This window comes from Pan troglodytes, chromosome 1 (assembly GCF_028858775.2).
Source record: "Pan troglodytes isolate AG18354 chromosome 1, NHGRI_mPanTro3-v2.0_pri, whole genome shotgun sequence".
NCBI classification, from domain to species: domain Eukaryota; kingdom Metazoa; phylum Chordata; class Mammalia; order Primates; family Hominidae; genus Pan; species Pan troglodytes.
The window spans coordinates 95,195,354-95,209,962 of record NC_072398.2 but is presented as its reverse complement, the minus strand read 5'-3'; the positions used below and the strand labels follow the sequence as shown (position 1 = coordinate 95,209,962).

The window sequence follows — 14,609 nt, the reverse complement described above, 5'->3', positions numbered from 1 at the left end:
GCCCCCATGACTTCCTGCTCCAAGTTACAGAAGGGAAGGAAACCATTTTACTCTTTTTATTCTGCTCATTAATGATCTGAAAGAAGAAGATGGGGAAAAGGGGATTCCACCACAAGGCTCCAAAGAACCAAGAGTGCAAATCAGTCCATTTCACTTTCACTGTCTGAGATAGGGTCTCTAAGACCCAGGATACAAGGGTGGAATGTAGCTATATGGACTCGATTTGCTTCCGGACCTTTTCCAGAGCCTTTCTGTCCAATTGTCGCTGACGAATGATGACAAGACAAGCGAAGATCAGGGCCACACACACGACAGCCCCTTCGAACTTCCAAAATAAGCGTTGTTCCATCAAAGCTGAGCGGCAGCTGAGGGCAGGAAGGAATAGTTATTCCCAAGGAAGGCCAGACAGCTTCTCCCTCTAATTTCCCTTCTACTTCAGCCTAGCCAGGATATATTCAAGAGGAAATCAGAGCCAGGCTTCTATTGTGTGTATAGTACATAAATCCCTCTCAAATAGATCATTTAATTTATTCTCTGGATAAGCAGAGCTAGTATTAACCAATTTTACTGATGAGAAAATATGGCCAATAACATAGTGCTGAGGAGTAGAGCTGGGACTTGGGTTCAAGTAATTTGGCTCCAAATCCCGTCTTCTTTCTTATTATTTTTGAGATGGTGTCTCGCTCTGTCACCCAGACTGGAGTGCAGTGGCATGACCTTGGCTCACTGCAACCTCCACCTCCTGGGTTTAAGCAGTTTTCTGCTTCAGCCTCCCAAGTAGCTGGGATTACAGGTGCCCGCCATCATGCCCAGCTAATTTTTGTATCTTTAAGAGAGATGAGGTTTCACCATCTTGGCCAGGCTGGTCTTGAACTCCTAACCTCGTGATCCACCCGCCTCGGCCTCCCAAAGTGCTGGGATTACAGGCGTGAGCCACCCCTCCCAGCCTCTTTTTTTTTTTTTTTTTTTGAGACACAGTCTCGCTCCATTGCCCAGGCTGGAGTGCAGTGGCGTGATCTTGGCTCACTCTAACCTCTGCCTCCTGGGTTCAAGTGATTCTCCCTGCCTCAGCCTCCCAAGTAGCTGGGATTATGGGCACCCACCACACCGGCTAATTTTTGTATTTTTAGTAGAGATGGGGTTTCACCACGTTGGCCAGGCTGATCTCGAACTCCTGACCTCAGGTGATCTGTTAGCCTCAGCCTCCCTAAGTACTGGGATTATAGGTGTGAGCCCGGCCCCCTCTTCTTTCAGATATTCCATGCTACCCCCAGACCAGGGGAAAAGGTGGGACCATCCATCTAAAGTCATAGGAGCAAAGGAGGTGATCTCAGAGAAGAGAAACAGCACTCACCTTTTGAACTCATTTCTCTTAGATGAGCTGCATGTGATTTTCTCTACATATCCTGTGGGACCACACTCAGGGGTAGTTTTCTGCCAGGAGAAAAGGAGCAAAGTACATGTTAGGGAGGGGCAACAGGATAAACAAAAAGGCTGACATTCAGAAGGTGCAGGTGCCCAACTGCTATGGTTTGGAGTGGTAGGCAACAGAGAGCTAATGAAAGAGTTCTGATGCGGATGGTGGAGGTGGTGGTTGCATGATTACGAATGTATGTTAGAACACTTCAGGGGCAACAGTCTAGGAGTGGCAAAGATACATTCCATTCCAGAGCCTACTATACTAAAAGTGAATAAAACATAGTTATTTGAGGCCGGGTGTGGCGGCTCACGCCTATAATCCCAGCACTTTGGGAGGCCGAGGCGGGCAGATCACGAGGTAAGGAGTTAGAGACTAGCCTGGCCAACACAGTGAAACCTGAGTCTACTAAAAATACAAAAATTAGCCAGGCATGGTGCAACGCGCCTTTAGTCCCAGCTACTCAGGAGGCTGAGGCAGGAGAATCGCTTGAACCCGGGAGGCGGAGGTTGTGGTGAGCCGAGATCTTGCCACTGCACTCCAGCCTGGGCAACAGAGTGAGACTCCGTCTCAAAAACAAACAAAAAAACCATAGTTATCAGTTGAATACTGCCATTAGCTTGGAAAGAAAGGGGCACATTTTCAGGGGAAAAACAAGTACAGATTTGGACATACACTGAGACTGCAAGAAGAAAGAAAAAAAGATGATGCAAAGGCAGCTTAATAAGACCTGAATGTTAAGATGTTGCTTAAGTGTTTGCTTAGATGTTTAAAAAAAAAAAGGGTAGAGAAATAGATACTCACAGCCCGGAAATTAGAGCATGGAGAGCACTCTTCTGCTACCACAAACTCTTCCACCAGCCAGCATGGCAAATTTGAGGTGCTTGCTGAAAGGAAAGATAAATGCCAGCCCCAGGCCATTCAGAAAACATTTCTCCCAGGCTCTGCCCATCCAACTTCCCGGCACAGCGCTTGCCCTCATTCCATGTGGTGCCGCCCTTTTCCACCTGTGCTCTTGGTATATGGGGAAGATACTAAAACCAAAAACAAACGGCGGGAAGTGTCGGGTTCCCAGACAATCACCCACCTGACAGCTTCTCTTCCTGCACGGGAGCCTCTGCTTGGCTGTAGCGGAGTTGGGGGAAGGGACAAAAGTCAAAACCCAGAAAATAGGGCACCCCCTCCTGCGCTGTCCATGGATAAGATCTCCCCCAACCCCGAGGCCGGGAACGATCCTGTCCTCCAGTGACCTCCTTTTCCCTCCCCTTACCTCCTCCTTACCAGAGCTTTAAGGTGAAAGCACAGAGCAACCAGCAGAGGTGGCGGCCCTGGGGGAGGCCAGGCCTCCCTGCGCCCGCAAGCATGGAGCGCCAAGTGTCGCACCTGTCGGAACAGAGGGACCTACTCCACAGGCCTCGTGCCTCCGTCGGAGCACAGAGGCGGCACTTACTCTGCAGCCCTCCCAGAGGTTCCAGGTCAGGGCAGGGAAGGCCGGAGTTGCCTATTGGAGCAGAGGATCTATCAGGACGTCCCCGTTGCCACAGCGAGAAAAATCGATATGCTTTTGCGGGTTAGGGAGGCGAGCGCCTTCTGCGGGGTCCGCACGGCGCTGGAGGAAGGGCCGGCGGGGGCTCGCGGCCCTAGCGCCCGCTCACCTGCGCTCCCGCCCCCGACGCAGCCATCTAGCCCCGTGGAGGATCCTCGGGGGCGGGACCGAGCTCGGGGCCCGGTGTTCCCGGGCGCGTTCGGTCGTCGCCCGCTGGGGCTTGTAGTCTTCCGCGTCGGTGGCGCCTCGCCTGCTGCTCACTGGGAATTAGCTCGGCGCCCCGTTGCATTGTGGTCTTGGTAGTCTTTGCGAGAACGGCAAATGGCGGTTGCAGAGGCTCGTCGGGATTCTCGGCTCGCTGCTCCCTGGCTGGCGCGTGTTTGTTCATTCTGGGCTAGGTGAGCAGGGACAATACGTCGCCCTCTCAGGACTTTGCTCTCTCCTTAAAACCCGAGGATTCACCGTCAAGCTTCTGGTTTCTCTGACATCCTTCCCCAGCCGCCCCTTCATCGCTACCGATGATCCAGTGGAGAAGTTGTGTTGGAGGTCAAGGGATGGAGGCGAAACTGCGCGTTCTCGTCCCTGCAGAAACCGGAATATCCGAGACACATGACGAACATGAAACTTTCTCCTTGTCTCTTGGCTCCCACTCCGCTACACAGATGAACGGTGTTACCTTCCCTCATGTTACTTTGCTAAGCCTACTCCTCAGAGCTGGTCCTTTGCATAACCTCTTCAAATGCTCTCAACTCTCCCTTGCTCCTACATAATGGAGTAATCATAAGTGCAATGAGAAAAGCATGAGATTTGAGGTTCCATAAGTATTGAGTCTAGCTTCTGGTGGTTATTAACTCCATGATCTTAGGAAAGTATCTGTCAGTGTTCTGTGTAAAACGGAAATGCTAATGTGTATTTACCAGGACTTTTTCTTGCGAGAGGCAGATGAAATGTATCTCCGTTTCATGAGTAAGTTCAGAGAATATAAGTGACTTGTCCAAGGTCAGCAAGCTAATGAGTGGGAAAGCTGAGGCTTGAGCCTAGACTGTCAACACCCAGGCCAAAGATTCATTGCCTGCTTTTCATCTTATGGAGTTAAACCTTGATACACACTCAGACCTGCAGTGACTTGACCAGCACTGTGGGTTCATGCTTTACTGTCTGATAACGAATTTTCATTTAATTTTATTTTTTTTTCTTAGACAGGGTCTAGCTCTGTCACCTAAACCTGATGAGGGCTGAGCCTTCATTTCGCCGTTTTTTGTTTGTTTGTTTTTGTTTTTGAACGAGATGGACTCTGGCTATGTTGCCAGACTGGAGTGTAGTGGCAAGTCACAGGAGCCATCATAGCGCATTACAGCCTGGAACTTCTCGTCTTCAGGGATCCTCCCAAGTAGCTGGGATTTCAGGCATGTGCCACCATACCTGACTCTAATTTTGAATTTGTTTCTTTAAATTATTATTTGTGTTTGCTGAAATTGTGTGTGTGTGTATTATTTTTGTGTACGTGTGTGAGTAGTTATATGTTACATAAAGTAGGTTGCGGGGTTTTTTCCAGTAATGTTTAGCTATAATTGAAGTTTGGGCCGAAATCTGCTAGTATTTGTTACTCCTCACCAAATCCTACCTTATCTCACAACAAACTGTAAGATCTTGTGATATTTCACTTCCAATAACCTTACCAGGCATCAGAGTGGGGTCTCTACTCTGAAATTAAATATCTGCCATAAGGTATGTTGAAGACGTTAGTCTCTTTCCCAGGAGGCACAAAGTGCAAGTCTTTTCCTCATCGCTTGAGCAAATTAAACCTACTGGACAGTTTACTACAGAACTCAAACACAGCTGGGCGCAGTGGCTCACGCCTGTAATCCCAGCAATTTGGGAGGCCGAGGTGGGCGGATCACCTGAGGTCGGGAGTTCAAGACCAGCCTGACCAACATGGAGAAACCCCGTCTCCACTAAAAATACAAAATTAGCTGGGCATGGTGCCATATGCCTGTAATCCCAGCTACTCGTGAGGCTGAGGCAGGAGAATCACTTGAACCCGGGAGGTAGAGGTTGCGGTGAGCCGAGATCACACCATTGTACTCCAGCCTGGGCAACAAGAGCAAGAATTCATCTCAAAAGAAAAAAAAAAGAACTTAAGCATAAGCCACAAATAAGGCTTATCATTACCTCATCAATGCTTGGATACTTACATTTATCAAGTTATTACATTTTGCTGTGTAAAAAATATTATGTATGGTGAAAGGGGGATATATATATTATGTGTTAAAATATGTATTATATATTATATATTAAACATAATATAATTATATATAATTATATATTAACATAATATATATTAAATATATAATTATAATATATATTTAATATATGTATAATATATAATTATATATTATATATAATTATATGTTATATGTTTATAAACATATACATGTTATATATGTTTATTATATATTTCATATATATTTAATATATAATATATAATATATAATTATACATTGTAATATATAATATATAATATAATATAATATATATATACTTAAGGATGCTGTGCATCAAGCCTGAATTTTTTTTTTTTTTTTTTTTTGAGATGGAGTTTTCGCTCTGTCTCCAGGCTGGAGTGTAATGGTGCGAACTCTGCTCACAGTAACCTCTGCCTCCTAGGTTCAAGCGATTCTCCTCCCTCAGCCTCCCAAGTAGCTGGGATTACAGGCACCCGCCACCATGCCCAGCTAATTTTTTTTGTATTTTTAGTAGAGATGGGGTTTCGCCATGTTGGCCAGGCTGGTCTCAAACTCCCAACCTGAAGTGATCCACCCACCTCGGCCTCCCAAAGTGCTGGGACTACAGGCATGAAACAACGTGCTCGGCCCAAGCCTGAATTTTCTTTTGCATTTCCAGTAGTTTTGCCATCTTTGTTATTCAGTAAAGAGATGTTTTTGTTTTCGTTTTTGTTTTTTTGAGACAGAGTCTGGCTGTGTCACCCAGGCTGGAGTGCAGTGGCGTGATCTCAACTCACTGCAACCTCTGCCTCCCAGGTTCAAGTGAGTCTCCTGCCTCAGCCTCCCAAGTAGCTGGGACTACAGGTGCCCTCCACCACTCCTGGCTAATTTTTTTTTTTTTTGTATTTTTAGTAGAGACGGGGTTTCACTATGCTGGCCAGGCTGGTCTTGAACTCCTGTTGTGATCCACCATGCCCAGCCAAAGAGCTGTTTTTGTTAAAATTTGCTTGTCCCAGGCTGGGCGCAGTGGCTCACGCCTGTAACCCCGGCACTTTGGGAGACTGAGGCAGACTGATCACTCGAGCCCAGGCGTTCAGGCGTTCAAGACCAGCCTGGCCAACATGACAAAACCCTGTCTCCACTAAAAACACAAAAGTTAGCCAGGTGTGGTGGCACGTGCCTGTAATCCCAGCTACTCGGGAGGCTGAGGCAGGAGAATCGCTTGAACCCGGGAGGCAGAGGTTGCAGTGAGCTGGGATCATGCCACTGCACTCCAGTCTGGGCGACAGAGCCAGACTCGGTCTTAAAAAAAAAAAAAGTCCTTGTCCCTCTGCTTGTAAGTACCACCAAAGGGCTATATTAACTGACTATTGTGGCCAGGCATGGTGGCTCATGCCTGTAATCCCAGCTACTTGAGAGGCTGAGGCAGGAGGCAGAGGTTGCAGTGAGCTGAGATCGCACTATTGCACTCCAGCCTCGGAGACAGAGCAAGACTCTGTCCCTAAAAATAAATGAATAAATAAATAAAATAACTGACCATTGTGCCTGGCACTTAGTAGATGCTCAATATATATTTAAATTGCTCAATATACATATATGAATAAATGAACTTCTCATTTTCCTCACTAATAAAAGCAGATATTAATGCCTATCAAATAACTAAATGGATTGCTGGCAGAATCAAAGAAGCTTGCACAAATCACTGGATAAATCACTAGGTGCAGTTATTTCCCTGAGGCTAGGACTGTTAGAGTTCTTCTCGCTGGGAATTTCCTGTGCTCAGGACAAGGCTCTGCCCACAAGGGCATCCGGACCCCATGGCGGAAAGAGGATATCCAGACCTTCAGATCACTCTACCTCCTGCTCTTTGCTATTTTCCTTACCAACAGAACAGCTAGGGAAGAGACAGCAGTAGGATTAGTCCTGGTTCCACAGAAACCCAGCCTGATTTGGGTAAATCAATCACTTTGAAGACACAATAATTGGATTTGAGTGGAGAACAATTCTGACAATAATCCAAGTTACCCAAAACAGGAACATTTGTGCAAATGGTGGCCTTTAATACCAAGAAAGACCATGACAAGTGACAGAACAGGAGCAAATTCCCTAGTGTAGTGCCGAGCTAGCCCTTTGCAGGACCCTAAAACCTGATCTAGTAACAGAATAAATCAGTGTATTTACATTTATGTTTGCCCTCAAAACCCAGGTAAGGTCTGAAGCCTGAGGCATCTCTCCTTCCTTTCCTCCTCCCTCTCTTCCTACCTCCTTGCCTTCTTTCACTTCCTCAATTCATTCCTCTCCCTTCTCCCTTCCTCTCTCTTCCTTCTTTTCCTTTCTGCTTTTCCCTTTTCTCCTTTTTCTCCTCATTCTCTTTACCATCTACCTATGTGTCCCTCCAAGCCCCTCTGCTATTTCTCCCCTGCTCACTCCCTCTGCCGTTGTCTCCCTCAGGTTCAGCTTCCGGGGTGGGGAGGCAAGAAAGGATCCTCAGCCCAGGGAGCACTTGTTGGTGTTCTTCTTGTCACAAGTTTTCAGGTCAGTACTGGGAGGCTTGTTGCCGTTTCCCTAGAGGGAGAAGGGCACAGGGGTCATGGTGTGAATGGATGGTTAGGGTAGGAGGGTATAAACTGTTTAAAGTAAATGCACCCTCATGAGAAATCTTAGCATTGCTCCCCGTTTTTATCAACACCAACACACACACACACACACACACACATACATACACACACACACACACACCCCAGAGTTGTACCTAGTCCAGCAAAACCAACTTACTGATCTCCGGCCTCCTGACTTGAGCAAGATGTCCCGGGCCAGGGAACTAAAAGCCTAAAGTGGGGAACAGAGTCAGTTTGGAGGGAGGAGAATCTACCTTCTAATACTTCCTCTCTTGGTCGGGGATGGGGGTGTGGATCTCACCTCATCCACATTCATACTGGATTTAGCACTAGTTTCGAAAAATCGGATTCCGTGCTCTCGAGCCAACTATAAGGGGTGAAGTGGGAAGAGAATTGAATTAAGGACAGCAGCCAAGTCCTCTGCAATGCAACCTATCTTGGCCCTCCCAGCCCAGTTCTAGAACATTGCTCAGCCTGGCCCTCACCTTATCGGCCTGCTCCTTCTGCACCTTCCTCTTGGCCTCCATGTCACATTTGTTCCCCAGCAAGAGGCGCTCCACCCCAGCCGAGGCATTCTGGGGGCAAAAGACAAGTAAAAGTTAGGTCCTGCCGGCCGGGAGCGGTGGCTCACGCCTGTAATCCCAGCACTTTGGGAGGCCAAGGCGGGTGGATCACCTGATGCAGGAGTTCAAGATCAGCCTGACCAACATGGAGAAACCCCGTCTCTACTAAAAATGCAAAATTAGCCGAGCATGGTGGTGCATGCCTGTAATCCCAGCTACTTGGGAGGCTGAGGCAGGAAAATCGTTTGAACCCGGGAGGCAGAGGTTGCAGTGAGCCGAGATCCTGCCATTGCACTCCAGCCTGGGCAACAAGAGCAAAACTTCATCTCAAAAAAAAAAAAGTTAGGTCTTGCCTATCCTGATGGACCCCTTCATTCTCCAGGTTCTAACCAGTTTCCCCATCTCTTTTGGAGGGTCCTCACCTCCTTGATGCTTTTCATCCAGTTCTGAATATTCTCGAAAGATTTCTCATCCGTGATGTCGTATACTAGGATAATGCCCTGGGAGATGACAAAATTCACCTTGGACCATGTTCCCATTGAGGCTTCCCACTGCCCTGTAAGTGACCCCGCATCCATGGGTCTAAACACTAGGCCATGTTGGGCCCTCTGCAACCCACACTGCACCCTCCCATTTTTACCTGCCCCAACCCCTGACCCTTTGTATTCATAATATATTCTGTAGCCTCATCCTTCATCCTTTGTTCAGACCCACACTTCATACCATGGCTCCACGGTAGTAGGCAGTAGTTATAGTCTTGAACCGCTCTTGGCCAGCCGTGTCCCTAAAGAAGGAGAAGGTTTCATTGGATGGAATAGAGGGAAGAATTCTCCAATGGAATAATTCTTCCTCTCTCACAAGAATTTAGCTTTTGTAACATGGTGGGGCAACAGAATAAGGAAACAGTAAAGGGGAACGGGATTAAAGACAGTTGAGCTGATTTCCAGAGATGGTAGTGGCCCAAGAAACAAGATGTCTTTGCTTATTCATTGAATGTTTGCTATGTGTCAAGCACTGTGTATGTATCATTTTATCTAATCCTTACTCTTTCCTTGTAAGACATGTATTATTGTCTCTATTTTAAAAATGAGGAAACACGCCAGGTGCCGTGGCTTGCGTCTATAATCCCAACACTTTGGGAGGCTGAGGCGGGTGGATCACCTGAGGTCAGGAGTTCGAGACCAGCCTGGCCAACATGGTGAAACCTCGTCTCTACTAAAAATACAAAAATTAGCCCGGCCTAGTGGCGGGCACCTGTAATCCCAGCTATTTGGGAGGCTGAGGTCGGAGAATCACTTGAACCCAGGAGGCGGAGGTTAAAGTGAGCCTAGATTGTGCCATTGCACTCCAGCCTGGGTGACAAGAGCAAAACTCTGTCTCAAAAAAAAAAAAGAGGAAACAGATTTGGATAGGCTGAATAATTAATGAAGGTCAGGCAGGAGATAACTAAAAGAACCAGATTTGCGCACCAGTCTGCTCTTATATGTCATAGCATAATGCCTCCACTAAGCTTCATACCACTTAAACACCTTCAGGGTCTATATTTGGCTCTCTGGGCTCACCATATTTTGGAGAAAACACTAGACTTAGAGTCAAGTCTTAATTCTGCCTTTGCCATTTAACTGCTCACAGCCTGTTTCCATGTTATGACTGAACAGTTGTTTGTTGTCAAATTAAGAGGATGCTCTGCAGCCAGAGGAGGCAAGAGTTACAAAAGAGTTGCAACTAGTTGGGAGAGCAGGAAGAGAGATGGAAGGACAGCTGAGTGCATCCGGAGAAATGCCAGAAGTGCTCCTTCTAGCACTTCTAGAAGGAGCAATGGGGAAAGGAAGAGAAATGAAACAAAATAGAAGGAAAAACGTGTAGGAGGTAAATGGGGAAGTCTGGCGAGGCATCCCAGAGGACTGACTTACCAGACTTGTAGTTTGATCTTCTTCCCCTCTATATCCACAGTGCGGATCTTGAAATCAATTCCTAGGGGTGGAAGGTATGCACTGAAGTTGAGACATGCATGCACACATGTAAAACTGTGTGATGGAAGGGACAGGAACGGAGCAGTGCTGGCACCAGAAATTCTGCAGGGGAGGCACTTGGGGAGCAATCTTGTTGGAAATGCCAAGCTAGGAGAATTTTCCCAAAGCTGTATTTGTATAGCAAGAATACTATTTTTACGTACATTTTATGGATTTTGGGAGGGAAAAGGTGACGAAAATTCTGCATGGAGGCTTAAAATCCTTAGGCTGCCTCTTGGGTCCATTCAGTTATACCAGCTGACAACTCTCTGAATTCAGTCTCTGTCTCCCCCCAGATATTACTTTCACATTCCTCTTCTCTGTTTTCTTAGAGCCCTCTACTCTTGGTATCCCACCTACCCTCCTAGTAGAGAGTAAGGAAAAAAGTAGCTGAAGCCAGTCTATGTGAATTAACTAGTGGGCCAAACTTGGCACTAGGAAAGTCTGAGGCTAAACAGGATTACTTTTGAGACAATTAGGAGAGAGGGGCATTTTTCCTTTTCCTTTGTAACCAGAATTGTCGTGAGACTCTTCCTGTCTATTTCCCAAGCCAGAGGAGATGAAGAAAGAAGAGAAGGGAGGAGGGGAGACAATGTTCTTCTTAGTAGAAACTTGGGCACCTCCCCCAAGCCTGCTGGGGGCCCCTGGGAGGAGGATGAGTCACCAGGCTGACTCAGAGACCCCAAAAGTCCCCTCATTTCCACGTTCCTCACCAAGCTGGCTGCATATTCATGATCACAGTCCTTGGGCCACCCTCCAGCACACCCAGCCACCTTGTTCCACCCTTCCCAAACCCTTGTTCAGCTGAGGTGCAGGGAGACTGGGGCAGGGAACCTGGGAAGTAGATGGTGAGGTGGGGACACAGTGGGAGAGTTTGAAGCTCAGCAAGACAGAAAGAGGCTAGCGGATCGGATCGGGAGAAAAAGATGCGGCGGACAGGGATACAGGAAACATGGAGAGTGGATCGAGAGAGTTCTAGGTGGTGGGGGTAGGGGAAGAGGGGAACAGAGAAAAATAGAGAAGAGTTCTTGTGGATTCGGGGAGACTAAGGCGATGGTACCAAGAAAATGAGGAGCTGGCAGCAGTTGAAGAGTTACCTGAAGGCCTCAGAGAGGTGAGAGGTTTGGTTACTATACAGAGACATGCATGGGGGAAGGGTCAGAGCTAGGGGTTGAGGGACTAGAATTTAGGAGCCTTACTCTAAGGGGACTGAAAAGTGGGGTCACTAGTAATCCGGGAGCCGGAGAAGGAGGTCACAGGAGAGTCGGGGTCTGGGACATGGCCAGCGGGCTCACCGATGGTGGAGATGTAAGTGTTGTTGAAGTTGTCCTCTGCAAAGCGAATGATCAGACAAGTCTTGCCCACCCCCGAGTCCCCGATCAGCAGCAACTTGAAGAGGTGGTCGTAGGCTTTGGCCATGGCGGACACCGGGGGAGCCGGGGGAGGGGTGGGGAGCGCCCGGCACTGGTAGGCGGGACTGGACGGTTGGCAAACAGAGCGGCACGGAGCCCAGGCCAGGAAGAAGTTTTCCTCCCTCTCCGCCCAGGCTCCGGGAAAGAGGAGAGGCGGCACCCCTCCGGGCTCCACCCCCTGCCCGCCCACCCTTTTGAGCAGGCCAAGGCTGCCAGCCCGGCCTCTGTTCTCTCGGTTTTCCCTTCCTAGCTTAGGCCGGCCTGTCTCTCTCGCTATTTTCCACAGCCTTTCGGTAATTGTAGCTCCCCTCTTAGGACCTTACTCTTCCATTCTGAGGCCAGAGAGGCTGGGGTGAAGGGAAGTAGAGGTTTAACCACGACGACCAGAAATTTTAGAAGAGAAATTTTAGAGGGATTGGGGAAGAGAACCAAGAGTTTTGGGAATAAGGGTGAAGGTAGGGAGAGCACTAGAAATTGAAAAAAAAAAATGGGGCTGAGTTTTGGAGATGCTATTCAACGAAGCTAGAAGATGAGTTATCATCGGTTTCTGGGGCTGAGTAAAAGGCAGTCCTAGAATTTTACTGTTAGTTGTCCAAGCCCTTAGTTCTATGGGTCCCAATTCACTTTGAAAAAAGCGGGATGCGCAGAAGTAGGTTATTTGTTGAGTCAGTCTGCCCCCTGGTGGAACAGGGTGAAAACGTAAATTAGTTATACAGAATCGGCCCCACCACCCCAACACACACAGCCTCCCTAGACACATCCTGGGGCTTCAGTTGGAACGATCTCTCTTATGGGGACCCATGTGTGATTTCTCTGACCAAATAGCTTAGGAAAACAGAGATTTGAACTAAAAATGTCATTCTTCACGTGGATCTTTTAATATGGCCCACTTAAGGTGCAGTACTCCTGAAATCTCACTCAATCGGCCATGAATGTGCAGCCTTGGTAACCAGGAAGCTGAAATATGAACAACACGGGTATAAAGAAACAAGTTTGCCGGGCGCGGTGGCTCACGCCTGTAATCCCAGCACTTTGGGAGGCCGAGGCGGGCGGATCACGAGGTCAGGAGATCGAGACCATCCTGGCTAACACGGTGAAACCCCATCTCTACTAAAAATACACACACACACACACAATTAGCCGGGCGTGGTGGCAGGCGACTGTAGTCCTAGCCACTTGGGAGGCTGAGGCAGGAGAATGGCGTGAACCCGGGAGGCAGAGCTTGCAGTGAGCCGAGATTGCGCCACTGCACTCCAGCTTGGGCGACAGAGCCAGACTCCGTCTCAAAAAAAAAAAAAAAAAAAAAGAAAGAAAGAAAGAGAGTAAAAGAGAAACAAGTTTATCTCTGCCTTTAGAAAAAAATTATTCTTGCTATATGTGTGCTGGGGGTGGAAAAAAATACGAAACACGAAAGAAAGAAAATATTATCTAAGACCTGTTGCGGTGGCTCACACTTGTAATCCCAGCACTTTGGGAGGCCAACGTGAGAGGATCCCTTAAGCCCAGGAGTTCAAGACCAGCTTGGGCAACATAGTGAGACTGCTTCGACAAAAAAAAAAAAAAAATTAGCCATACATGGTGGTGTGGCCTGTAGTCCCAGCCGCAGCTACTTGGGGGACAGAAGTGGGCAGATCACTTGAGCCCAAGAGTCCAAGGCTGTAGTGAGCCACGATTATGATGCCACTGCTCTCCAGCCTCGGTGATAGAGTAAGATCCTGTCTCAAAAAAATTTTTATTTATTTTTTAATTAATTAATTAATTAATTTTTTTGAGACAGAGTCTTGCTCTGTCGCCAGGCTGGAGTGCAGTGGCGCAATCTCGGCTCACTGCAACCTCCGCCTCCCGAATTCAAGCGATTCTTGTGCCTCAGCCTCTGGAGTACCTGTAATCCTCTGGGATTACAGGTGCCCGACACCACGCCCAGCTAATTTTTGTATTTTTAGTAGAGATGGGGTTTCACCATGTTGGCCAGATGGTCTCGATCTCTTGACCTTCTAATCCGCCCGCCTCGGCCTCCCAAAGTGCTGGGATTACAGTCGTGAGCCACCACGCCTGGCCCTATTTTTTTTTTTTTTTTTTTTTTTGAGACGGAGTCTTGCTCTGTCGACCTAGGCTGGGGTGCAGTGGCGCGATCTCGGTTCACTGCAAGCTCCGCCTCCTGGGTTCACGCCATTCTCCCGCCTCAGCCTCCTGAGTAGCTGGGACTACGGGCGCCCGCCACCACCCGGCTAATTTTTTGTATTTTAGGTAGAGACGGGGTTTCACCGTGTTAGCCAGGATGGTTTTGATCTCCTGACCTCGTGATCTGCCCGCCTTGGCCTCCCAAAGTGCTGGGTTTACAGGCGTAAGCCACCGCGCCCGGCCTATTTTTACTTTTATTTTTTTAATTTTTATTGTTTATTTTGAGGTGGAGTTTCGCTCTTGTTGCGTAGGCTGGAGTGCAATGGTGTGATCTGGGCTAACCGCAGCTTCCGCCTCCCTGGTTCAAGCGATTCTCCTGCCTCAGCCTCGCGAGTAGCTGAAATTACAGACACCCGCACTACCCCCTGCTAATTTTGTATTTTTAGTAGAGACGAGGTTTCTCCATGTTGGTCAGGCTGCTCTCGAACTCCCGACCTCAGGTGATCCACCCGCCTCTGCCTCCCAAAGGCCTGGGATTACAGGCGTGAGCCACTGCGCCCAACCTTTGTTTTTATTTTTATTTTATTTTTTGAGACAAAGTTTTGCTCGTCACCCAGGCAGAAGTGCAATGGCTCAATCTCTGGTCACTGCAACCTCCGCCTCTTGGGTTCAAGCGATTCTCCAGCCTCAGCTTC

General features: G+C 48.0%; 2 protein-coding genes across 4 annotated transcripts; both read right to left on the bottom strand.

Moving 5' to 3' along the window:
- Positions 1–41: 41 nt before the first annotated feature.
- On the bottom strand, positions 42–3,545 carry JTB (jumping translocation breakpoint). The gene is made up of 5 exons (XM_001149478.7): positions 2,699–3,545; positions 2,505–2,542; positions 2,222–2,304; positions 1,355–1,434; positions 42–365 (listed from the first exon to the last, which is right to left on the bottom strand). The coding sequence occupies exons 1-5, from the start codon at positions 2,779–2,781 to the stop codon at positions 209–211; spliced, it is 441 nt and encodes a 146-aa protein (XP_001149478.1). The 5' UTR covers positions 2,782–3,545; the 3' UTR covers positions 42–208.
- Positions 3,546–7,227: 3,682 nt separating this feature from the next.
- On the bottom strand, positions 7,228–12,419 carry RAB13 (RAB13, member RAS oncogene family). 3 transcript variants are annotated; one of them, XM_522433.8, is made up of 8 exons: positions 11,677–12,419; positions 10,283–10,343; positions 9,093–9,153; positions 8,792–8,869; positions 8,292–8,381; positions 8,108–8,173; positions 7,964–8,017; positions 7,228–7,753 (listed from the first exon to the last, which is right to left on the bottom strand). In XM_522433.8, the coding sequence occupies exons 1-8, from the start codon at positions 11,798–11,800 to the stop codon at positions 7,676–7,678; spliced, it is 612 nt and encodes a 203-aa protein (XP_522433.3). In that variant the 5' UTR covers positions 11,801–12,419; the 3' UTR covers positions 7,228–7,675. The 3 variants fall into 3 exon arrangements, with proteins under 3 accessions (XP_522433.3, XP_063669366.1, XP_063669372.1); XM_063813296.1 differs by having other exon boundaries at positions 11,581–12,415; XM_063813302.1 differs by lacking the exon at positions 11,677–12,419 and adding an exon at positions 10,546–10,955.
- Positions 12,420–14,609: the final 2,190 nt, after the last annotated feature.